This window comes from Salmo trutta, chromosome 7, assembly GCF_901001165.1.
Source record: "Salmo trutta chromosome 7, fSalTru1.1, whole genome shotgun sequence".
Taxonomy (NCBI): domain Eukaryota; kingdom Metazoa; phylum Chordata; class Actinopteri; order Salmoniformes; family Salmonidae; genus Salmo; species Salmo trutta.
In genome coordinates, this window is record NC_042963.1 from 50991309 (window position 1) to 51015219 (window position 23911).

Here is a 23911-nt window from a genome sequence, read left to right on the forward strand (position 1 = left end):
CTCTCTCTCTCTCTCTGTCGCACCTCTCTCTCGCTCTCTCTCTGTCGCACCCACCCCTCTCTCTCGCTCTCTCTCTGTCGCACCCACCCCTTTCTCTCTCTGTCGCACCCACCCCTCTCTCTCTCTGTCGCACCCCCCTCTCTCTCGCTCTCTCTCTCTGTCGCACCCCTCGCTCTCTCTCGCTCTCTCTCTGTCGCACCCCCCCCTCTCGCTCTCTCTCTGTCGCACTCGCACCCCCCTCCTCTCAGCTTCGTCTACAGCCTCCCGACGTACGTCACCTAGCTCGCATCCTCATCTGTCGCACCCCCTCTCTCTCAGCTCTCTCTCTGTTCGCAGCCCCCCCTCTCGCTCTCCGCTCTCTCTCTGTCGCACCCCTCGCTCTCTCTCGCTCTCTCTCTGTCGCACCCCCCCCTCTCGCTCTCTCTCTGTCGCACCCCCCCCTCTCGCTCTCTCTCTGTCGCACCCCCCTCTCTCTCGCTCTCTCTCTGTCGCACCCCCCGCCCCTCTCGCTCTCTCTCTGTCGCACCCCCCCTCTCGCTCTCTCTCTGTCGCACCCCCCCCCCTCTCGCTCTCTCTCTGTCGCACCCCTCTCGCTCTCTCTCTGTCGCACCCCCCCCCTCGCTCTCTCTGTCGCACCCCCCCCCCGCTCTCTCTCTGTCGCACCCCCCCCCCCCGCTCTCTCTCTGTCGCACCCCCCCTCTCTCTCTCTGTCGCACCCCCCCTCTCTCTCTCTGTCGCACCCCCCCTCTCTCTCTCTGTCGCACCCCCCCTCTCTCTCTCTGTCGCACCCCCCTCTCTCTCTCTGTCGCACCCCCCCCCTCTCTCTCTCTGTCGCACCCCCCCCTCTCTCTCTCTGTCGCACCCCCCCCCTCTCTCTCTCTGTCGCACCCCCCTCTCTCTCGCTCTCTCTCTGTCGCACCCCCCCTCTCTCTCTCTGTCGCACCCCCCCCTCTCTCTGTCGCACCCCCCCTCTCTCTCTCTGTCGCACCCCCCTCTCTCTCTCTCTCTCTGTCACACCCCTCTCTCTCTGTCGCACCCCACCCTCTCTGTCGCACCCCCCCCCTCTCTCTCTGTGTCGCACCCCACCCTCTCTGTCGCACCCCCCCCTCTCTCTCTCTGTCGCACCCCCCCCCTCTCTCTGTCGCACCCCACCCTCTCTGTCGCACCCCCCCTCTCTCTCTCTGTCGCACCCCCCCTCTCTCTCTCTCTCTCTCTCTGTCGCACCCCCCCTCTCTGTCGCACCCCCCCTCTCTGTCGCACCCCCCCCTCTCTCTCTCTCTCTGTCGCACCCCCCCCCTCTCTGTCGCACCCCCCCCTCTCTGTCGCACCCCCCCCCCTCTCTGTCGCACCCCCCCCTCTCTGTCGCACCCCCCCTCTCTCTCTGTCGCACCCCCCCCTCTCTCTCTCTGTCGCACCCCCCCTCTCTCTCTCTGTCGCACCCCCCCTCTCTGTCGCACCCCCCCTCTCTGTCGCACCCCCCCCTCTCTCTCTCTCTCTGTCGCACCCCCCCCCTCTCTGTCGCACCCCCCCCTCTCTGTCGCACCCCCCCCCTCTCTGTCGCACCCCCCCCCCTCTCTGTCGCACCCCCCCCTCTCTCTCTGTCGCACCCCCCCTCTCTCTCTGTCGCACCCCCCTCTCTCTCTGTCGCACCCCCCTCTCTCTCTGTCGCACCCCCCCTCTCTCTCTGTCGCACCCCCCTCTCTCTCTGTGGGAATAGGGCTGAATATACACTAGAGGGAAGGGAAGGGGGCTGAAGATACACTAGAGGGAAGGGAATGGGGGGCTGAGTAGGTCTATATAAAGTAGAGACCTGTGCAGCGAACTGCTCTCTGGTGCTCTAGATGTCTTCATGGTCACGAACAGAGAAGGCCTTGTGACGTGCTGTAAATGGATGCTGTTGGTGATACAGGATTTTTTTCCCTTCATGCTTACATTTGTAAAATCAAATTATATTTAGATTTTTGCAGTAGCCTTTTGATGTTGGGACCAGATCATAGTAAATCATATTTAAATTGTCATATGCACCTAATATAAACCCTAATGTAATAATGTGTTATTCCATTTTAAGGTTAAACTGGTTTTGTTTTTAGATCTACACAGACTTCGATGAAATCCGTCTCGAGATCGAAGCTGAAACGGAAAGAGTTTCTGGCAATAACAAGGTATGTCGGTAACAAGGTATGTCGGTAACAAGGTATGTCGGTAACAAGGTATGTCGGTAACAAGGTATGTCGGTAACAAGGTATGTCGGTAACAAGGTATGTCGGTAACAAGGTATGATACCCATGCATACCCCACAAGACATGCCACCAGAGGTCTCTTCACAGTCTCCAAGTCCAGAACAGACTATGGGAGGCGCACAGTACCACATAGAGCCATGACTACATGGAACTCTATTCCACATCAGGTAACTGATGCAGCAGTAGAATCAGATACTTTTTTTAAGTACAGCTTATGGAACAACGGGGACTGTGAAGAGACACACACAAAGGTACAGGCACATGCATCAGCACACATTGTGATATTGTTGTATGGTGGTATTGAACATGTTGTGGATATGTGGTGGTGTAGAGATGTTATATGATGTACTGTTTTATCTTTAGTTCATTCAGTACGAACATAGTTCACTGTTTTCTATGTAATGTGGGTGCTTTGGTCTGTCTGGACCCCAGGAAGAGTAGCTGTTGCCTTGGCAACAGCTAATGGGGATCCATAATAAATACAAATGTCAACAACAAAATCATTTAGTGTGAAGATAGTCCCAGTCAAAGACGTGTTATCTTTACCAACTGCTGAACTGACATTTCTGTTGGTCTTCTTCCAGGGAATCACGGATGAACCCATACACCTGAAAATCTTCTCCCCTCACGTAGTCAACCTCACACTGGTTGATCTGCCAGGTATCACCAAGGTACACACAAACAAATGTTTTTATTTCAAATTGAAATGCTAATTGAGTTGCGCAAGTGGGATCGAGTTGGTTTGAACCCGCCTCAAAACGTACTTAGTCTGCTGAGCTAAAGTCAAGGCATTATCTCTTGGAGCTAATTCAAGTCTTCAGAGCTCAGGCAAGGGTATTCATGTTGCCAGCATGGTTCACTGAACATTGAAGGAGACAGAACCCCAAGTATTGTTTGAAATGTGAAATGGGCAGGCTATGTTGACAGTGTGTATGTCCACCCAGGTGCCGGTGGGAGACCAGCCCAAAGACATAGAGGTGCAGATCAAAGACTTGATCGTGAAGCACATCTCTAACCCCAACTCTATCATCTTGGCTGTGACTGCTGCCAACACAGACATGGCCACCTCAGAGGCCCTCAAAGTGGCGCGCGAGGTCGACCCTGACGGTAAACACCTTTCTCCTGCTCTCAATTTCTTCTCTTTTGTGTGTAGCTGACTGTCTGTCTCTCGCTCTTTGTCTCTCTTCCGTACGCTCTCTCTCTCCTGCTTTCTCTCTGTTTATCTAAATTGGCTGTCTCCTACAGTGGTTTCTCAAAATCCTTTAATCCTTATGTCAGACATGCCATGGCATACACCGCTTAGTGTAAACCCCTTGGTTACCTGGGTGTAGGATACACCACCTACTATAAACCCCATGGTTACCTGGGTGTAGGATACACCGCCTAGTATAAACCCCTTGGTTACCTGGGTGTAGGATACACCGCCTACTATAAACCCCTTGGTTACCTGGGTGTAGGATACGCCGCCTAGTATAAACCCCTTGGTTACCTGGGTGTAGGATACGCCGCCTAGTATAAACCCCTTGGTTACCTGGGTGTAGGATACGCCGCCTACTATAAACCCCTTGGTTACCTGGGTGTAGGATACACCACCTACTATAAACCCCATGGTTACCTGGGTGTAGGATACACCGCCTAGTATAAACCCCTTGGTTACCTGGGTGTAGGATACACCGCCTACTATAAACCCCTTGGTTACCTGGGTGTAGGATACGCCGCCTAGTATAAACCCCTTGGTTACCTGGGTGTAGGATACGCCGCCTAGTATAAACCCCTTGGTTACCTGGGTGTAGGATACGCCGCCTAGTATAAACCCCTTGGTTACCTGGGTGTAGGATACGCCGCCTAGTATAAACCCCTTGGTTACCTGGGTGTAGGATACGCCGCCTAGTATAAACCCCTTGGTTACCTGGGTGTAGGATACGCCGCCTAGTATAAACCCCTTGGTTACCTGGGTGTAGGATACGCCGCCTAGTATAAACCCCTTGGTTACCTGGGCGTAGGATACGCCGCCTAGTATAAACCCCTTGGTTACCTGGGCGTAGGATACGCCGCCTAGTATAAACCCCTTGGTTACCTGGGCGTAGGATACGCCGCCTAGTATAAACCCCTTGGTTACCTGGGCGTAGGATACGCCGCCTAGTATAAACCCCTTGGTTACCTGGGCGTAGGATACGCCGCCTAGTATAAACCCCTTGGTTACCTGGGCGTAGGATACGCCGCCTAGTATAAACCCCTTGGTTACCTGGGCGTAGGATACGCCGCCTAGTATAAACCCCTTGGTTACCTGGGCGTAGGATACGCCGCCTAGTATAAACCCCTTGGTTACCTGGGCGTAGGATACGCCGCCTAGTATAAACCCCTTGGTTACCTGGGCGTAGGATACGCCGCCTAGTATAAACCCCTTGGTTACCTGGGCGTAGGATACGCCGCCTAGTATAAACCCCTTGGTTACCTGGGCGTAGGATACGCCGCCTAGTATAAACCCCTTGGTTACCTGGGCGTAGGATACGCCGCCTAGTATAAACCCCTTGGTTACCTGGGCGTAGGATACGCCGCCTAGTATAAACCCCTTGGTTACCTGGGCGTAGGATACGCCGCCTAGTATAAACCCCTTGGTTACCTGGGCGTAGGATACGCCGCCTAGTATAAACCCCTTGGTTACCTGGGCGTAGGATACGCCGCCTAGTATAAACCCCATGGTTACCTGGGCGTAGGATACGCCGCCTAGTATAAACCCCTTGGTTACCTGGGCGTAGGATACGCCGCCTAGTATAAACCCCTTGGTTACCTGGGCGTAGGATACGCCGCCTAGTATAAACCCCTGGTTACCTGGGCGTAGGATACGCCGCCTAGTATAAACCCCATGGTTACCTGGGCGTAGGATACGCCGCCTAGTATAAACCCCTTGGTTACCTGGGCGTAGGATACGCCGCCTAGTATAAACCCCTTGGTTACCTGGGCGTAGGATACGCCGCCTAGTATAAACCCCTTGGTTACCTGGGCGTAGGATACGCCGCCTAGTATAAACCCCTTGGTTACCTGGGCGTAGGATACGCCGCCTAGTATAAACCCCTTGGTTACCTGGGCGTAGGATACGCCGCCTAGTATAAACCCCTTGGTTACCTGGGCGTAGGATACGCCGCCTAGTATAAACCCCTTGGTTACCTGGGCGTAGGATACGCCGCCTAGTATAAACCCCTTGGTTACCTGGGCGTAGGATACGCCGCCTAGTATAAACCCCTTGGTTACCTGGGCGTAGGATACGCCGCCTAGTATAAACCCCTTGGTTACCTGGGCGTAGGATACGCCGCCTAGTATAAACCCCTTGGTTACCTGGGCGTAGGATACGCCGCCTAGTATAAACCCCTTGGTTACCTGGGCGTAGGATACGCCGCCTAGTATAAACCCCTTGGTTACCTGGGCGTAGGATACGCCGCCTAGTATAAACCCCTTGGTTACCTGGGCGTAGGATACGCCGCCTAGTATAAACCCCTTGGTTACCTGGGCGTAGGATACGCCGCCTAGTATAAACCCCTTGGTTACCTGGGCGTAGGATACGCCGCCTAGTATAAACCCCTTGGTTACCTGGGCGTAGGATACGCCGCCTAGTATAAACCCCTTGGTTACCTGGGCGTAGGATACGCCGCCTAGTATAAACCCCTTGGTTACCTGGGCGTAGGATACGCCGCCTAGTATAAACCCCTTGGTTACCTGGGCGTAGGATACGCCGCCTAGTATAAACCCCTTGGTTACCTGGGCGTAGGATACGCCGCCTAGTATAAACCCCTTGGTTACCTGGGCGTAGGATACGCCGCCTAGTATAAACCCCTTGGTTACCTGGGCGTAGGATACGCCGCCTAGTATAAACCCCTTGGTTACCTGGGCGTAGGATACGCCGCCTAGTATAAACCCCTTGGTTACCTGGGCGTAGGATACGCCGCCTAGTATAAACCCCTTGGTTACCTGGGCGTAGGATACGCCGCCTAGTATAAACCCCTTGGTTACCTGGGCGTAGGATACGCCGCCTAGTATAAACCCCTTGGTTACCTGGGCGTAGGATACGCCGCCTAGTATAAACCCCTTGGTTACCTGGGCGTAGGATACGCCGCCTAGTATAAACCCCTTGGTTACCTGGGCGTAGGATACGCCGCCTAGTATAAACCCCTTGGTTACCTGGGCGTAGGATACGCCGCCTAGTATAACCCCTTGGTTACCTGGGCGTAGGATACGCCGCCTAGTATAAACCCCTTGGTTACCTGGGCGTAGGATACGCCGCCTAGTATAAACCCCTTGGTTACCTGGGCGTAGGATACGCCGCCTAGTATAAACCCCATGGTTACCTGGGCGTAGGATACGCCGCCTAGTATAAACCCCATGGTTACCTGGGCGTAGGATACGCCGCCTAGTATAAACCCCTTGGTTACCTGGGCGTAGGATACGCCGCCTAGTATAAACCCCTTGGTTACCTGGGCGTAGGATACGCCGCCTAGTATAAACCCCATGGTTACCTGGGCGTAGGATACGCCGCCTAGTATAAACCCCATGGTTACCTGGGCGTAGGATACGCCGCCTAGTATAAACCCCTTGGTTACCTGGGCGTAGGATACGCCGCCTAGTATAAACCCCTTGGTTACCTGGGCGTAGGATACGCCGCCTAGTATAAACCCTTGGTTACCTGGGCGTAGGATACGCCGCCTAGTATAAACCCCTTGGTTACCTGGGCGTAGGATACGCCGCCTAGTATAAACCCCTTGGTTACCTGGGCGTAGGATACGCCGCCTAGTATAAACCCCTTGGTTACCTGTTTTTTTTTACCTGGAGTTTCTCCTGGCAGGGAGGACCTGATCCTAGATCAGCACTCCTACTCTGATTATTTTATGAATATGGGTTCTGCTGTGTGTAGGCAGGAGGACGTTGGCTGTGGTGACCAAACTGGACCTGATGGATGCTGGGACAGATGCCATGGACGTACTGATGGGTCGGGTCATCCCTGTCAAACTGGGCCTCATAGGAGTGGTCAACAGGTCTGCACCTTTACACAATACACTTCAGTCTCTAACATGTTGAATAGAGCAAGACGTCAGCCTTCTTGAAAATCCTGTATATATTTTAAAGGGAGAGGATTGCCTCTCCTCGTGCGTCAAAGGGTTCTAGAAGCCAACAGTCCCTCAAGATCAAAATGGAAAAAGGGCCAGCATTCCTTTTGACGTTTGGTTTACAATGTTCTCTAACACTACAATGTCATTAAAAAACCTCACACAGTACCACCTTCCTTCCTTTTCCAAGGAGTCAGCTCGACATCAACAATAAGAAGTCAGTGGCCGACGCCATCCGTGATGAATATGCCTTCCTACAGAAGAAGTACCCCTCTCTCGCCAGCAGAAATGGAACCAAATACTTAGCCAGAACGTTGAACAGGTATGAAAATAGAAATGTATTCAGCAAACAAGTCTTGAACAGAAGACAAGTTTTGAGGTTTGAAAACATTTGACCAACTTCTGATTTTGAAGTGTAATGTCACTCAAAGTAACTAGCAAGTCACTTTCGTTGTGGACGACTATCATGCTGTCTGTTGCCCTTTTCTTATTTCTAACTTCACATTCTTCTCCTCCTCGTTGCCAGGTTGTTGATGCATCACATTAGAGACTGTCTCCCAGAGCTGAAGACTCGTATCAATGTGCTGGCGGCCCAGTACCAGTCCCTGCTGAGTAGCTATGGTGAACCTGTAGAGGACCAGAGCTCTACTCTGCTGCAGCTCATCACCAAGTTCGCTGCAGAGTACTGCCACACTATCGAGGGCACCGCTAAGTACATAGAGACAACAGAACTGTGAGCAACTTATACCCCCCCCTCCCCCCTTTTAGTATTTAGTTCATTTATTTGAAGAGAAAATTAGGAAGGATGGAAAAAACCTCTTGCACCTCTACTAATTGCCAGAAGGTGGCGCCAGTTCAAATTGAGCGTCACAAGTCAAACAATTGGAAGCTTTTGCAGTCCAATGTTTATTTATTTAACCTTTTATTTAACTAGGCAAGTCGGTTAAGAACAAATCATTTGTTACAATGACGTCCTACCCCGGCCAAACCCGGACGACGCTCTTCGCCAATTGTGCGCCGCCCTATGGGACTCCCAATCACTGCCGGATGTGATACGGCCTGGATTCGAACAAGGGACTGTAGTGACGCCTCTTGCACTGAGATGCAGTGCCTTAGACCGCTGCGCCACTCGGGAGCCCATACAACTGTGTAGGAGGTAGATTAGCTTGGCTAGATTAACTAACCTCCTACTTTGATCATTCAGTTACATAGCGAGAGCTTGGGACTTCAACATTTTATCTAAAAAAGTTCCAAAACCTCATTGGTTTGAATGGTGTCCGCAAATTTGTATATATATATTTATTTTGCATAACAATTGTGGCATTTAGAGTACTATATAGTAGAACAAGGCTGTCAACTCAGTTTTGACAAATGCCGATAGAACCTTAGCTCTCGAAATGACATTGTTGTTCTCTTCCAGGTGTGGTGGAGCACGAATCTGTTATATTTTCCATGAGACGTTTGGTCGGACGCTGGAGTCCGTCGACCCGCTGGGAGGTCTGACCACCATAGACGTGCTAACAGCTATTAGGAATGCTACAGTGAGTTGTATGCTACTGGTTATGTACAGCCTCACATTTGTTGGGATCCATGTTCATTTCAAGTACAATGATGCAATGTTCAGTGTTTTGACGATCAGTTTGACACATCTGTTTAAGGGGTAAGCTTGTTATTTTAGCTTGAGTTCAAAGCAGAAAAAGACACATTTACCTTCTCTCTTAAGAAAATGAACACTTAACTATTCTTCTAAGCTGTGAGTTGTGTGTTAGCCAGAGACTGCTGGGTAATGTAGTCTCTCTCTCTCTCTGTAGGGCCCGCGGCCAGCCCTGTTTGTACCTGAGGTGTCGTTTGAGCTGCTGGTGAAGAGACAGGTGAAGAGACTGGAGGAGCCCAGCCTGCGCTGTGTAGAGTTGGTTCACGAAGAGATGCAGAGAATCATCCAGCACTGCAGCAACTACAGCACACAGGTAGAGGGACACACACACACACACAAGTTCACTCTGTTTTGGCAAGGTGGTGGCCGACAGACACGGTCGCCTTGTTCCTAGCTCCTTGCCAACTTATTGTTATTTCTTACATTATTTTCTCAGAATGTTTCTTGTATTATTGTATACAGCCGGAAATAACTTTTGGATATTAGATCGGCGGTCACTTGCCAGACATTCGACTTCCCTGACTTGGATCCTTTGTTTTGAACTTCCCGAGGCAGTTCTGATCATCCCAGGGGCTGCACCAAACCACCCACGTAGGAGAAGAGATTTACATTTGAGTCATTTAGCAGACACTGTTATCCAGAGCAACTTAGAGTAGTGAATGCATACATTTCATACATTTTTTTTTTTTTTTCCCCCCGTACTGGTCCCCCGTGGTAATCGAACCCACAACCCTGGCGTTGCAAACACCATGCTCTACCAACTGAGCCACACGGGATAGCAGTGGGGCCCTAGTCAGACTCAGGCGGCGTGCATACCGTCCACCGCTTCCCAGTATATTACTCGCCAACGTTCAGTCCCTGGACTAATCGTGTTAACCCACACGAGGCTGCAGGCCCAGACGGCATCCCAAGTCGTGTCCTCCGAGTGTTTACGGACATATTCAATCTCTCCCTATCCCGGTCTGTTGTCCCCACTTGCTTCAAGATGTCCACCATTGTTCCTGTACCCAAGAAAAGCGAAGGTAACTGAACTAAATTACTACTGCCCCATAGAACTCACTTCTGTCATCATGAAGTGCTTTGAGAGGCTAGTTAAGGACCATTTCGCCTCCACCTTACCAGACACCCTAGTCCCACAACAATATTCAGATCCACGGACGATGCAATCGCCATTGCACTGCACACTGCCCTATCCCACCTCAAGATAAATACCTATGTAATAATGCTGTTCATTGACCACAGCCAAGCTTCTACAGATGCACCGTTGAGAGAATACTGTCGGGGTGTATCACCGCCTGGTACCGCACGCAACCGCAGGGTTCTCCAGAGGGTGGTGAGGTCAGCCCAACGCATCACCGGGGGCACACTGCCTGCCCTCCAGGACATCTACAGCACCCGATGTCACAGGAAGGCCAAGAACATCATCAAGGACCTCAGCCACCCGAGCCACGGCCTGTTCACCCCGCTATCATCTAGAAGGCGGAGACAGTACAGGTGCATCAAAGCTGGGACCCAGAGACTGAAAAACAGCTTCTATCTCCAGGCCATCAGACTGTTAAACAGTCACCACTATCCTCTGCCCAGTTTTATTTTACCTTTATTTAACGAGGCAAGTCAGTTAAGAACAAATTCTTATTTACAATGACGGCCTACCAAAAGGCAAAAGGCCTCCTGCGGGGACGGGGGCTGCTATTCAAAATAAATTAAATATATATAACACAATATAGAGAGACCTAAGACAAAAACATAGCAAGGCAGCAACACATGACAACACAGCATGTTAGCAGCACAAAGCATGGTACAACCATTATTGGACACAGACAACAGCACAAAGGCAAGAAGGTAGAGACAACAATACATCATGCGAAGCAGCCACAACTGTCAGTAAGTGTCCATGATTGAGTCTTTGAATGAAGAGATGGAGAGATAAAACTGTCCAGTTTGAGTGTTTGTTGCAGCTTGTTCCAGTCGTTAGTTGCAGCGAACTGAAAAGAGGAGCGACCCAGGGATGTGTGTGCTTTGGGGACCTTTAACAGAATGTGACTGGCAGAACGGGTGTTGTATGTGGAGGATGAGGGCGACAGTTGGTATATTAAATAGGGGGGAGTGAGGCCTAAGAAGGTTTTATAAATAAGCATCAACCAGTGGGTCTTGCAACGGGTATACACAGATGACCAGTTTAGAGGAGTATAGAGTGCAGAGATGTGGCCGAATGGTAAAGAACATCTAGCCGCTCGAGCACCCTTACCTGCTGATCTATAAATTACGTCTCCGTAATCTAGCATGGGTAGGATGGTCATCTGAATCAGGGTTAATTTAGCAGCTGGGGTGAAAGAGGAGCGATTTACAATAGAGGAAACCAAGTCTAGATTTAAATTTAGCCTGCAGCTTTGATATGTGCTGAGATAAAGGACAGTGTACCATCAAGCCATACTCCCAAGTACTTGTATGAGGTGACTACCTCAAGCTCTAAACCCTCAGAGGTAGTAATCACACCTGTGGGGAGAGGGGTATTCTTCTTCCCAAACCACATGACCTTTGTTTTTGAGGTGTTCAGAACAAGGTTAATAAGGGCAGAGAAAGCTTGTTGGACACTAAGGAAGTTTTGTTGTAGAGATTTATATCAAAATCCAGGGAAGGGCCAGCTGAGTATAAGACTATCATCTGCATATAAATGAATGAGAGAGCTTCCTAATGCCTGAGCTATGTTGTTGATGTAAATTGAGAAGAGCGTGGGGTCTAGGATCAAGCCTTGGTGTACTCCCTTGGTGATAGGCGGTAGCTGAGACAGCAGATGTTCTGACTTTATACACTGCACTCTTTGAGAGAGGTAGTTAGCAAACCAGGCCAAAAACCCTTCGGAGACACCAATACTCCTTAGCCAGCCCACAAGAATGGCTTGGTCTACCGTGTCAATAAAAATGGCAGCACCACATTGCTTAGAATCAAGGGCAATGGTGACATCATTTAGGTCCTTTTAAGGTTGCTGTGACAAATCCAAAATAGAAATAGGCCTATAACAATTAGGATCAGCTTGATCTCCCCCTTTAAATAAAGGACGAACCATGGCTGCCTTCCAAGCAATGGGAACCTCCCCAGAGAGGAGAGACAGGTTAAAAAGGTCAGCGATGGGCTTGGCGATGATAGGGGCTGCAACCTTAAAGAAGAAAGGATCCAAACCATCTGACCCAGATGTTTTTTTGGGGGGGTCAAGTTTAAGGAGCTCCTTTAGCACCTCGGACTCAGTGACTGCCTGCAGGGAGAAACTTTGTAGCGGGGCAGGGGGGAAAGACGGAGAAGCGTCAGGGCTAGTCGCATTAGTGCCCTGAATCCTTGTCACTTTTCTAGCTGGTTACCACAGGATACTCTACCCTGCACCTTAGACTGCTGCCCCATGTACATAGTTATTGATCACTGGTCACTTTAATAATGTTTACACACACACTGTTTAAGCCACTTCATATGTGTATACTGTATCCTAATCATTGCTCATCCTATATAACTACCGCTGTATACACCTTTTCTATTAATATACTGTCTACACACACATTACACTCACCAGACAATTTATTAGGTACACCCATCTAGTACCGTATCGGACCCCCCCCCCCCCCCTTTGCCTCCAGAACAGCCTGAATTCTTTGGGGTATGGATTCTACAAGTTGGAAATGTTTACAGGGATTTTTCTCCATGCTGATCTGATGGCATCACGCAGTTGCTGCAGATTGGACAGCCGTACACCTCCGCCACCAGCCTGTACTGTTGACACCAGGCAGGATGGGGCCATGGACTCCTGCTGCTTACGCCAAATCCTGACTCTGCCATCAGCATGATAAAACAGGAACTGAGATTTGTTGGACCAGGCAACGTTTTTCCACTCCTCAAATGTCCAGTGTTGGTGATCGTCTGCCCACTGGAGTCGCTTCTTCCTGTTTTTAGCTGATGGGAGTGGAACCCGGTGTGGTCGTCTGCTGCAATAGCCCATCTGTGACAAGGACCGACGAGTTGTGCTTTCCGTGATGCCGCTCTGCACACTACTGTTGTACTGCACCATTATTTGTCTGTATGTGGCTCGCTGTCAGCTTGCATGATTCTTGCCGTTCTCCTTCGGCCTCGCATCAACAAGCTGTTTTCGTGCACAGGACTGTCGATGACTGGAAGTGTTTTTTATGTTTTTTCCTCACCATTCTCAGTAAACCCTAGACACTTTCGTGCGTGAAAATCCCAGAAGGGCGACCGTTTCTGAGATACTTCATCCGGTGTGCCTGGGCCCAATGAATATACCACTCAAAGTCCCTTAGGATGGTCAAAAAGAGTGACCTAACGGTCAATCAAACAGTAACTGAATGCCTCCATGTCTGGCTCCTTTATATAACAAGCCACAGCCACATGTCTCACTGTCTGTAGGAGCGATCCATTTTCGTGAACTGGGTGGTGTACCTAAATAAACTGGCCCATGTGAATGTAAACTCAGCAAAAAAAGAAACGTCCTCACTGTCAACTGTGTTTATTTTCAGCAAACTTAGTGTAAATATTTGTATGAACATAAGATTCATCAACTGAGACATAAACTGAACAAGGGGCCCTAGCCCTCACCCTCCGATCCAACAGGTCCCAGACGTGCTCAATGGGATTGAGATCCGGGCTCTTTGCTGGCCATGGCAGAACACTGACATTCCTGTCAACGCACAGCGTTGAGATTGCCTGCAATGACGACAAGTTCAGTACAATGACACACTGCCCCAGACCATTACGGACCCTCCACCTCCAAATCAATCCCGCACCAGAGTACAGGCCTCGGTGTAACGCTCATTCCTTCGACGATGTCCACTGTTCATGCCACTGTCCGTCCTGTCTCCCAGTAGCGCTGTCTTAGGCGTCTCACAGTACGGCATTGCAATTTATTGCCCTGGCCACATCTGCAGTCCTCATGCCTTCTTGCAGCATGCCTAAGGCACGTTCATGCAGATGAGCAGGGACCCTGGGCATCTTTCTTTTGGTGTTTTTCAGAGTCAGTTGTAAGGCCTCTTTTTAGTGTCCTAAGTTTTCATAACTGTGACCTTAACTGCCTACTGTCTGTAAGCTGTTAGTGTCTTAACGACCGTTCCACAGGTGCATGTTCATTAATTGTTTATGGTTCATTGAACAAGCATGGGAAACAATGTTTAAACCCTTTACAATGAAGATCTGTGAAGTTATTTGGATTTTTACCAATGATCTTTTGCTGAGTTTATGCATGTGTAACTTCTGAGTGGTACTAAAGTGTGGACACACCTAATTCCAGGCTTTTTCTGTGTTTGTACTATTTTCTATGTTGTAGAATAATAGTGAAGACATCAAAACTATTAAATAACACATATGGAATCATGAAGTAAACAAATCAAAATATATTTAAGAATTCAAAGTATCCACCCTTTGCCTTGATGACAGCTTTGCACCCTTGGCATTCTCTCAACCAGTTTCATGAGGTAGTCACCTGGAATGCATTTCAATTAACAGGTGTGCCTTGTTAATTTGTTGAATTTGTGTTGTATCTCTCTAGGAGCTGTTGCGGTTTCCTAAGCTCCATGATGCCATAGTAGAAGTGGTCACATCCCTCCTCAGGAAAAGGTTACCAGTCACCAATGAGATGGTGAGTGTTTTCGCTTACACTTTAGAATAATTTGCATGAATAAGCCATTATAAATGTTTGTAAATGCTCTCTGATTCACTACAATAACCCATAAACCCCATAGATTGAATTTATAGTATACTACTGTCTGTTTTGCTGTCTTTAAGTGTACCAAATCACGTTTCTTGTCTTTCTTTTCAGGTTCATAACCTGGTGGCCATCGAGTTGGCCTACATTAACACCAAACACCCTGACTTTGCTGATGCCTGTGGCCTCATGAACAACAACATAGAGGTATGAAACATTGTTCAGAGTTGGAAATTGCTTCTCTAATTGTATTCTACAGTATATGAAGTGTTGTACTTAATGATATCATGTGGTTGTGTGTGTCATAGGAACAGAGACGTAACAGAATGAGAGAGCTGCCCTCGTCTGTTCCCCGGGATAAGGTAACAGACCGTCACGTGGTTAGGATTTGTTCGATTGCTACAAAAAGTACAGTTTTCTCATTGTTTTTTTATGGCTCCCAGTCTACCCTTTAGAGCAGTGCTAGAAGCCATATGTCTTTACGGCTCCCAGTCTACCCTTTAGAGCAGCGCTAGAAGCCATATGTCTTTACGGCTCCCAGTCTACCCTTTAGAGCAGCGCTGGAAGCCATATGTCTTTACGGCTCCCAGTCTACCCTTTAGAGTAGCGCTAGAAGCCATATGTCTTTACGGCTCCCAGTCTACCCTTTAGAGCAGCGCTGGAAGCCATATGTCTTTACGGCTCCCAGTCTACCCTTTAGAGTAGCGCTAGAAGCCATATGTCTTTACGGCTCCCAGTCTACCCTTTAGAGCAGCGCTAGAAGCCATATGTCTTTACGGCTCCCAGTCTACCCTTTAGAGCAGCGCTAGAAGCCATATGTCTTTATGGCTGCCAGTCTACCCTTTAGAGCAGCGCTAGAAGCCATATGTCTTTACGGCTCCCAGTCTACCCTTTAGAGCAGCGCTAGAAGCCATATGTCTTTACGGCTCCCAGTCTACCCTTTAGAGCAGCGCTAGAAGCCATATGTCTTTACGGCTCCCAGTCTACCCTTTAGAGCAGCGCTAGAAGCCATATGTCTTTACGGCTCCCAGTCTACCCTTTAGAGCAGCACTAGAAGCCATATGTCTTTACGGCTCCCAGTCTACCCTTTAGAGCAGCGCTAGAAGCCATATGTCTTTACGGCTCCCAGTCTACCCTTTAGAGCAGCGCTAGAAGCCATATTTCTGTCCCTGTGTCTTGTCTGCGCTACTTTTTATTTCCTCTAGTCTTCTGTCCACTCCTCCTTCGTCTTTCACTCTCTCTGCTCTCTGTCTCTTTCGCTCGCGCTCTCTCTAGTCCTTTAAGGGCCCAGGTGTTGAGTCTCTCTCCCCCACTGGTCTTCCTCCCCCAGAAGGAGAAAGACCCAAGGTGTGTCCCTGTGTGTCACTCCATGCCTGCCTGCATCCTACCTCAACCAGGGTTGGGCTTCATTTCAATTCAGTTCATTTAGGAAGTTAACTTTAAGTAAAATTGGCAGTTGTCAATTGAGAACTAATTCAAATGGAATTGCCCTTGACCCCAAGCCACCCTCATTCTCCCCTGACCCCAAGCCACCCTCATTCTCCCCTGACCCCAAGCCTATAGGCTGAAGGCCCTACTTTGTGTATGGTGCAATTCTGTGTTCCCCTTCTCTATTCCCCTTCCACCCCTCTGAGGGTGAACTACATTTCCCATCTAACACCTCCTCCCGGCATGTGTGCTTCTGTATGGAGGGAGGTCTTTGTACAATATGTGACCCTGCCGCTGTCAAAGTCAGTATATGTACAGACATGACTGTATAGTCTGTAGATGTTCCATCATACCAGCCAGGCTGATGTAATAGCCTGGAGAGAGGCATGCGTTTTGGGAATACATGGTCACACGTGTATGATTGCGGCTCTACTGAAAAGTTATCTGTTATAAAAGAGATTTTAATCTCAAGGAGACTGTATAAATGATCTGTAACTGTTCTGTCTGTGTGTATTTCCTGGTCTCCAGGCTGCAGGTGGTGGTTCCCAGGGAGACCAGGATGTAGGGACAGGGAACTGGAGGGGCATGTTGAAGAAGGGAGAGGAGGGGATCGGCGGAGACAAGTCCATGCTCCAGACCTCTAACCCTGGCAGCCCTCAGAGGGGCCACGCCGTCAACCTGCTGGATGTGGTGAGAAGTAGCATCCAGACAAATGTTTAGCCTGCTTTACCACATAATAATACAACAAAACCTAACTCTTAATTCTTAGGAGTAAAAGTTATTCTAAGAGAATTATCTCTAGGCTGTTTGAGAGAAGATTTTAATGCTAAGCAACCACATTACTTTTTGAGTTGTCAGTGATTGGTCTGTTTGTGTCCTTGTATCCCCCCAGCCTGTTCCCGTTTCCAGGAAGCTGTCGGCCAGAGAGCAGAGGGACTGTGAGGTCATCGAGAGGCTTATCAAGTCCTATTTCCTCATCGTCAGGAAAAACATCCAGGACAGGTATGGTGCCCGCTGTGTTTCTACTTCCTGTGATTTCTAGAAATAATATGTTGAAATGGTTTTCCTCTTTTATTTGTCGTTCTACTTGACTCTCTCAATCTGAATCTGTCCTCTTTTCCTTTTCACCTGCTAAGAAATTGAGAAAGTCGTAATTTTTGCCCCTTACACTCCTTCTCTAATCCACCCTTTCTATACACTGAGTGCCAAAACATTAGGAACACCTCACTAATATTGAGTTGCTCCCCCTTTAGCCCTCAGAACAGCCTCAATTCACTGGGACATGGACTCTACAAGGTGTTGAAAGCGTTCCACAGGAATGCTGGTCCATGTTGACTCCAATGCTTCCCACAGTTTTGTTAAGTTGGCTGGATGTCCTTTTGATGGTGGACCATTCTTGATACACACAGGAAACTGTTGAGCGTGAAAAACCCAGCAGCGTTGCCGTTCTTAACACACTCAAACCGGTGCGCCTGGCACCTTCTACCATACTGCATTCAACGGCACTTCAATATTTTGTCTCGTCCATTCACCCTCTGAATGGCACACATACACAATCCATGTCTCGAAGCTTAAAAACCCTTTGACCTGTCTCCTCCCCTTCATCTACACTGATGTATTTAACAGGTGACATCAATAAGGGATCATGGCTTTCACCCCGTCAGTCTATCATAGAAAGAGCAGGTGTTCCTAATGTTTAGTACACTTAGTGTACTTCTCTCTCCCTCTTCACTTCCTCCTGCAGCGTGCCCAAGGCGGTGATGCACTTCCTGGTGAACCATGTAAAGGACAGCCTGCAGAGTGAGCTGGTGGGTCAGCTGTATAAGGCTGGTCTGCTGGATGACCTGCTCACTGAGTCGGAAGACATGGCCCAGAGACGCAACGAAGCTGCAGACATGCTCAAGGTACAGGTGTGTGTGTGTGTGTGTGTGTGTGTGTGTGTGTGTGTGTGTGTGTGTGTAGAACCTGCTCACTGAGTCTGAAGACATGCTCAAGGTACAGGTGTGTGTGTGTGTGTGTGTGTGTAGAACCTGCTCACTGAGTCTGAAGACATGCTCAAGGTACAGGTGTGTGTGTGTGTGGAACCTGCTCACTGAGTCTGAAGACATGCTCAAGGTATAGGTGTGTGTGTGTGTAGAACCTGCTCACTGAGTCTGAAGACATGCTCAAGGTACAGGTGTGTGTGTGTGTGGAACCTGCTCACTGAGTCTGAAGACATGCTCAAGGTACAGGTGTGTGTGTGTGTGTGTGTAGAACCTGCTCACTGAGTCTGAAGACATGCTCAAGGTACAGGTGTGTGTGTGTGTGTGTGTAGAACCTGCTCACTGAGTCTGAAGACATGCTCAAGGTACAGGTGTGTGTGTGTGTGTGTGTGTGTGTGTGTGTGTGTGTAGAACCTGCTCACTGAGTCTGAAGACATGCTCAAGGTACAGGTGTGTGTGTGTGTAGAACCTGCTCACTGAGTCTGAAGACATGCTCAAGGTACAGGTGTGTGTGTGTGTAGAACCTGCTCACTGAGTCTGAAGACATGCTCAAGGTACAGGTGTGTGTGTGTGTGTGTGTGGAACCTGCTCACTGAGTCTGAAGACATGCTCAAGGTACATGTGTGTGTGTGTGTGTAGAACCTGCTCACTGAGTCTGAAGACATGCTCAAGGTACAGGTGTGTGTGTGTGTGTGTAGAACCTGCTCACTGAGTCTGAAGACATGCTCAAGGTACAGGTGTGTGTGTGTGTGTGTGTAGAACCTGCTCACTGAGTCTGAAGACATGCTCAAGGTACAGGTGTGTGTGTGTGTGTGTGTGTGTGTGTGTGGAACCTGCTCACTGAGTCTGAAGACATGCTCAAGGTACAGGTGTGTGTGTGTGTGTGTGTGTGTAGAACCTGCTCACTGAGTCTGAAGACATGCTCAAGGTACAGGTGTGTGTGTGTGTGTGTGTGTAGAACCTGCTCACTGAGTCTGAAGACATGCTCAAGGTACAGGTGTGTGTGTGTGTGTGTGTGTGGAACCTGCTCACTGAGTCTGAAGACATGCTCAAGGTATAGGTGTGTGTGTGTGTGTGTGTGTGTAGAACCTGCTCACTGAGTCTGAAGACATGCTCAAGGTACAGGTGTGTGTGTGTGTGTGTGTGTGTGGAACCTGCTCACTGAGTCTGAAGACATGCTCAAGGTACAGGTGTGTGTGTGTGTGTGTGTGTAGAACCTGCTCACTGAGTCTGAAGACATGCTCAAGGTACAGGTGTGTGTGTGTGTGTGTGTGTAGAACCTGCTCACTGAGTCTGAAGACATGCTCAAGGTACAGGTGTGTGTGTGTGTAGAACCTGCTCACTGAGTCTGAAGACATGCTCAAGGTACAGGTGTGTGTGTGTGTAGAACCTGCTCACTGAGTCTGAAGACATGCTCAAGGTACAGGTGTGTGTGTGTGTGTGTGTGTGTGTAGAACCTGCTCACTGAGTCTGAAGACATGCTCAAGGTACAGGTGTGTGTGTGTGTGTGGAACCTGCTCACTGAGTCTGAAGACATGCTCAAGGTACAGGTGTGTGTGTGTGTGTGTGTGTGGAACCTGCTCACTGAGTCTGAAGACATGCTCAAGGTACAGGTGTGTGTGTGTGTGTGTAGAACCTGCTCACTGAGTCTGAAGACATGCTCAAGGTACAGGTGTGTGTGTGTGTGTGTAGAACCTGCTCACTGAGTCTGAAGACATGCTCAAGGTACAGGTGTGTGTGTGTGTAGAACCTGCTCACTGAGTCTGAAGACATGCTCAAGGTACAGGTGTGTGTGTGTGTAGAACCTGCTCACTGAGTCTGAAGACATGCTCAAGGTACAGGTGTGTGTGTGTGTGTGTGTGTGTGTGGAACCTGCTCACTGAGTCTGAAGACATGCTCAAGGTACAGGTGTGTGTGTGTGTGTGTGTGTGTGTGTGTGGAACCTGCTCACTGAGTCTGAAGACATGCTCAAGGTACAGGTGTGTGTGTGTGTGTGGAACCTGCTCACTGAGTCTGAAGACATGCTCAAGGTACGTGTGTGTGTGTGTGTGTGTGTGTGTGTGGAACCTGCTCACTGAGTCTGAAGACATGCTCAAGGTACGTGTGTGTGTGTGTGTGTGTGTGTGTGTGTGTGTAGAACCTGCTCACTGAGTCTGAAGACATGCTCAAGGTACAGGTGTGTGTGTGTGTAGAACCTGCTCACTGAGTCTGAAGACATGCTCAAGGTACAGTTGTGTGTGTGTAGAACCTGCTCACTGAGTCTGAAGACATGCTCAAGGTACAGGTGTGTGTGTGTAGAACCTGCTCACTGAGTCTGAAGACATGCTCAAGGTACAGGTGTGTGTGTGTGTGTGTGTGTGTGTGTGTGTGTGTGTGTGTGTGTGTGTGGAACCTGCTCACTGAGTCTGAAGACATGCTCAAGGTACAGGTGTGTGTGTGTGTGGAACCTGCTCACTGAGTCTGAAGACATGCTCAAGGTACAGGTGTGTGTGTGTGTGTGTGTAGAACCTGCTCACTGAGTCTGAAGACATGCTCAAGGTACAGGTGTGTGTGTGTGTGTGGAACCTGCTCACTGAGTCTGAAGACATGCTCAAGGTACAGGTGTGTGTGTGTGTGTGTGTGTGTGTAGAACCTGCTCACTGAGTCTGAAGACATGCTCAAGGTACAGGTGTGTGTGTGTGTGTGTGTGTAGAACCTGCTCACTGAGTCTGAAGACATGCTCAACGTACAGGTGTGTGTGTGTGTAGAACCTGCTCACTGAGTCTGAAGACATGCTCAAGGTACAGGTGTGTGTGTGTGTGTGTGTGTAGAACCTGCTCACTGAGTCTGAAGACATGCTCAAGGTACAGGTGTGTGTGTGTGTGTGTGTGTGTGTAGAACCTGCTCACTGAGTCTGAAGACATGCTCAAGGTACAGGTGTGTGTGTGTGTGTGTAGAACCTGCTCACTGAGTCTGAAGACATGCTCAAGGTACAGGTGTGTGTGTGTGTGTGTGGAACCTGCTCACTGAGTCTGAAGACATGCTCAAGGTACAGGTGTGTGTGTGTGTGTGTGTGTGTGGAACCTGCTCACTGAGTCTGAAGACATGCTCAAGGTACGTGTGTGTGTGTGTGTGTGTGGAACCTGCTCACTGAGTCTGAAGACATGCTCAAGGTACGTGTGTGTGTGTGTGTGTGTGTAGAACCTGCTCACTGAGTCTGAAGACATGCTCAAGGTACAGGTGTGTGTGTGTGTAGAACCTGCTCACTGAGTCTGAAGACATGCTCAAGGTACAGGTGTGTGTGTGTGTGTGTGTGTGTGTGGAACCTGCTCACTGAGTCTGAAGACATGCTCAAGGTACAGGTGTGTGTGTGTGTGTGTGTGTAGAACCTGCTCACTGAGTCTGAAGACATGCTCAAGGTACAGGTGTGTGTGTGTGTGTGTGTGTGTGTGTGTGGAACCTGCTCACTGAGTCTGAAGACATGCTCAAGGTACAGGTGTGTGTGTGTGTGGAACCTGCTCACTGAGTCTGAAGACATGCTCAAGGTACAGGTGTGTGTGTGTGTGTGTGTGTGTGTGTGTGTGTGTGTAGAACCTGCTCACTGAGTCTGAAGACATGCTCAAGGTACAGGTGTGTGTGTGTGTGTGTGTGTGTGTGTAGAACCTGCTCACTGAGTCTGAAGACATGCTCAAGGTACAGGTGTGTGTGTGTGTAGAACCTGCTCACTGAGTCTGAAGACATGCTCAAGGTACAGGTGTGTGTGTGTGTGTGTGTAGAACCTGCTCACTGAGTCTGAAGACATGCTCAAAGTACAGGTGTGTGTGTGTGTAGAACCTGCTCACTGAGTCTGAAGACATGCTCAAGGTACAGGTGTGTGTGTGTGTGTGTAGAACCTGCTCACTGAGTCTGAAGACATGCTCAAGGTACAGGTGTGTGTGTGTGTGTGTGTGTGTGTGTGTGTGTGTGTGTGTGTAGAACCTGCTCACTGAGTCTGAAGACATGCTCAAGGTACAGGTGTGTGTGTGTGTGTAGGACCTGCTCACTGAGTCTGAAGACATGCTCAAGGTACAGGTGTGTGTGTGTGTGTGTGTGTGTAGAACCTGCTCACTGAGTCTGAAGACATGCTCAAGGTACAGGTGTGTGTGTGTGTGTGTGTGTGTGTGTGTAGAACCTGCTCACTGAGTCTGAAGACATGCTCAAGGTACGTGTGTGTGTGTGTGTGTGTGTGTGTGTGTGTGTGTGTGTGTGTAGAACCTGCTCACTGAGTCTGAAGACATGCTCAAGGTACAGGTGTGTGTGTGTGTGTGTGTGTAGAACCTGCTCACTGAGTCTGAAGACATGCTCAAGGTACAGGTGTGTGTGTGTGTGTGTGTGTGTGTGTGTGTGTAGAACCTGCTCACTGAGTCTGAAGACATGCTCAAGGTTCAGGCCTGGGATTAGTTGCAGAACTATGGGAGTTTGAAGTATGACAGATGTGTTTTTGGGGCAGTAACTCCCAGCACCACAAATGAGAAGCTTGGTAGTGTGTTTTAACCCTTTTCTAACGTGATCTAACTGAGCCTCCCTGTGGCTCAGTTGGTAGAGCATGGTGTTTGCAACGCCAGGGTTGTGGGTTCGATTCCCACGGGGGGGCCAGTACGGGGAAAAATAATGTATGAAATGTATCCATTCACTACTGTAAGTCGCTCTGGATAAGAGCGTCTGCTAAATGACTAAAATGTAAATGAATGTAGCAGCTTTTGTGACTAACTGTGACCTCTGGCTTTGACGTCACTGGGGGTGTGTTGTTTCTGTAGGAATTTGCTCATCTAAACTGTGTTTTCCACTCTGTGTCTGCAGGCCTTGCAGAAAGCCAGTCAGGTGATAGCTGAGATCAGAGAAACACACCTGTGGTGAGGTCCTCTACCTCCGTACTCTCTCCCTCCCACATGGACCCTAAGCACTGAACCCTGTTCTGTCTCAAACCTACCTGGACTGCAGAGACGGCCAACTTGGAAATACACTGGTGTCAATTTGTGTTTGAGTATCAATTCTCCATCCTTCTGAAGTTGTCACTTCCACACTCCCCTGTCATGTTTTTAAAAGCAATGGATTGGTGTAAGCCTTGGCTGGAGGGAGTTTCAACCAAATCCATGACCGGGAGTGTAAAACGACACACTTCTGGTAATGAATGGAGAATGGGGACACACGTTTGGAAATAGTTGTAGATTGTATTATATGGACTTGACCTATACAGTATCAGTCTTCACCTGCATCACATCGCACACCAAATGATCTTTCATATGTAAGTATAGTATTATATTGATGAACGTGTGAGGTCTACCTCCTGAATAATGTGGAGCTAAATTAAATATGTTTACTCCAGTTTCTGTCTTGCTGGAATGTATGCTGAGACTTGTAAATGCTGTCTGTCTTCGTCATGTTTACTGATCTATTGTCTCGCATGCCTGTGCTACTGCTGAAAAGGTCCTTACATGGTAACAATCTCTCATTTGTGTTGCTGATATTTACAAAGAGCAGAGAAATGCCTCTGACGTAGAACAAGTGTTATTTGTTGGTTGAAAGCACCATAATGCAGCTGCAAAACGTACACTTCCATGTTCTCTGAATGTGGTTTCACGTCTTTTCACCAAACAATGCTTCACCGTCTCATGTATCTGTCGCTAAATGTGTTTAAGATATCTAGGGTATTGATGAGGTCATTTGTCCTACTATATTGATCATGATAATTTGTTGTCATACCCACAATACCATGTGGTAAACTATTGGTAGTAAAGGCAGAACTGTGTGACACGTCTAACTTGAAGTGGCAGGTTTATTCTGTATGTTCT

The 23911-nt window shown here is 49.0% G+C and overlaps 1 protein-coding gene across 4 annotated transcripts in view; it reads left to right on the forward strand.

The window, feature by feature from the left end:
• The window catches only part of LOC115197618 (dynamin-1-like protein), a 28563-nt gene extending 4686 nt beyond the window's left edge, over positions 1-23877 (forward strand). For 2 of the 4 annotated variants that reach the window (XM_029759316.1, XM_029759317.1), the window contains 16 exons: positions 2091-2162; positions 2825-2911; positions 3185-3347; positions 7147-7267; positions 7530-7661; positions 7866-8072; positions 8760-8880; positions 9151-9306; positions 14536-14625; positions 14806-14898; positions 15000-15053; positions 15967-16038; positions 16648-16809; positions 17012-17121; positions 17864-18023; positions 22920-23877. In XM_029759316.1, coding sequence (XP_029615176.1) covers positions 2091-2162; positions 2825-2911; positions 3185-3347; positions 7147-7267; positions 7530-7661; positions 7866-8072; positions 8760-8880; positions 9151-9306; positions 14536-14625; positions 14806-14898; positions 15000-15053; positions 15967-16038; positions 16648-16809; positions 17012-17121; positions 17864-18023; positions 22920-22976 — 1857 coding nt within the window. In that variant the 3' untranslated portion in view covers positions 22977-23877. The remainder of the gene's footprint in view (positions 1-2090; positions 2163-2824; positions 2912-3184; positions 3348-7146; positions 7268-7529; positions 7662-7865; positions 8073-8759; positions 8881-9150; positions 9307-14535; positions 14626-14805; positions 14899-14999; positions 15054-15966; positions 16039-16647; positions 16810-17011; positions 17122-17863; positions 18024-22919) is intronic. The other 2 variants (XM_029759318.1, XM_029759319.1) reach the window with 1 other exon arrangement.
• Positions 23878-23911: the final 34 nt, after the last annotated feature.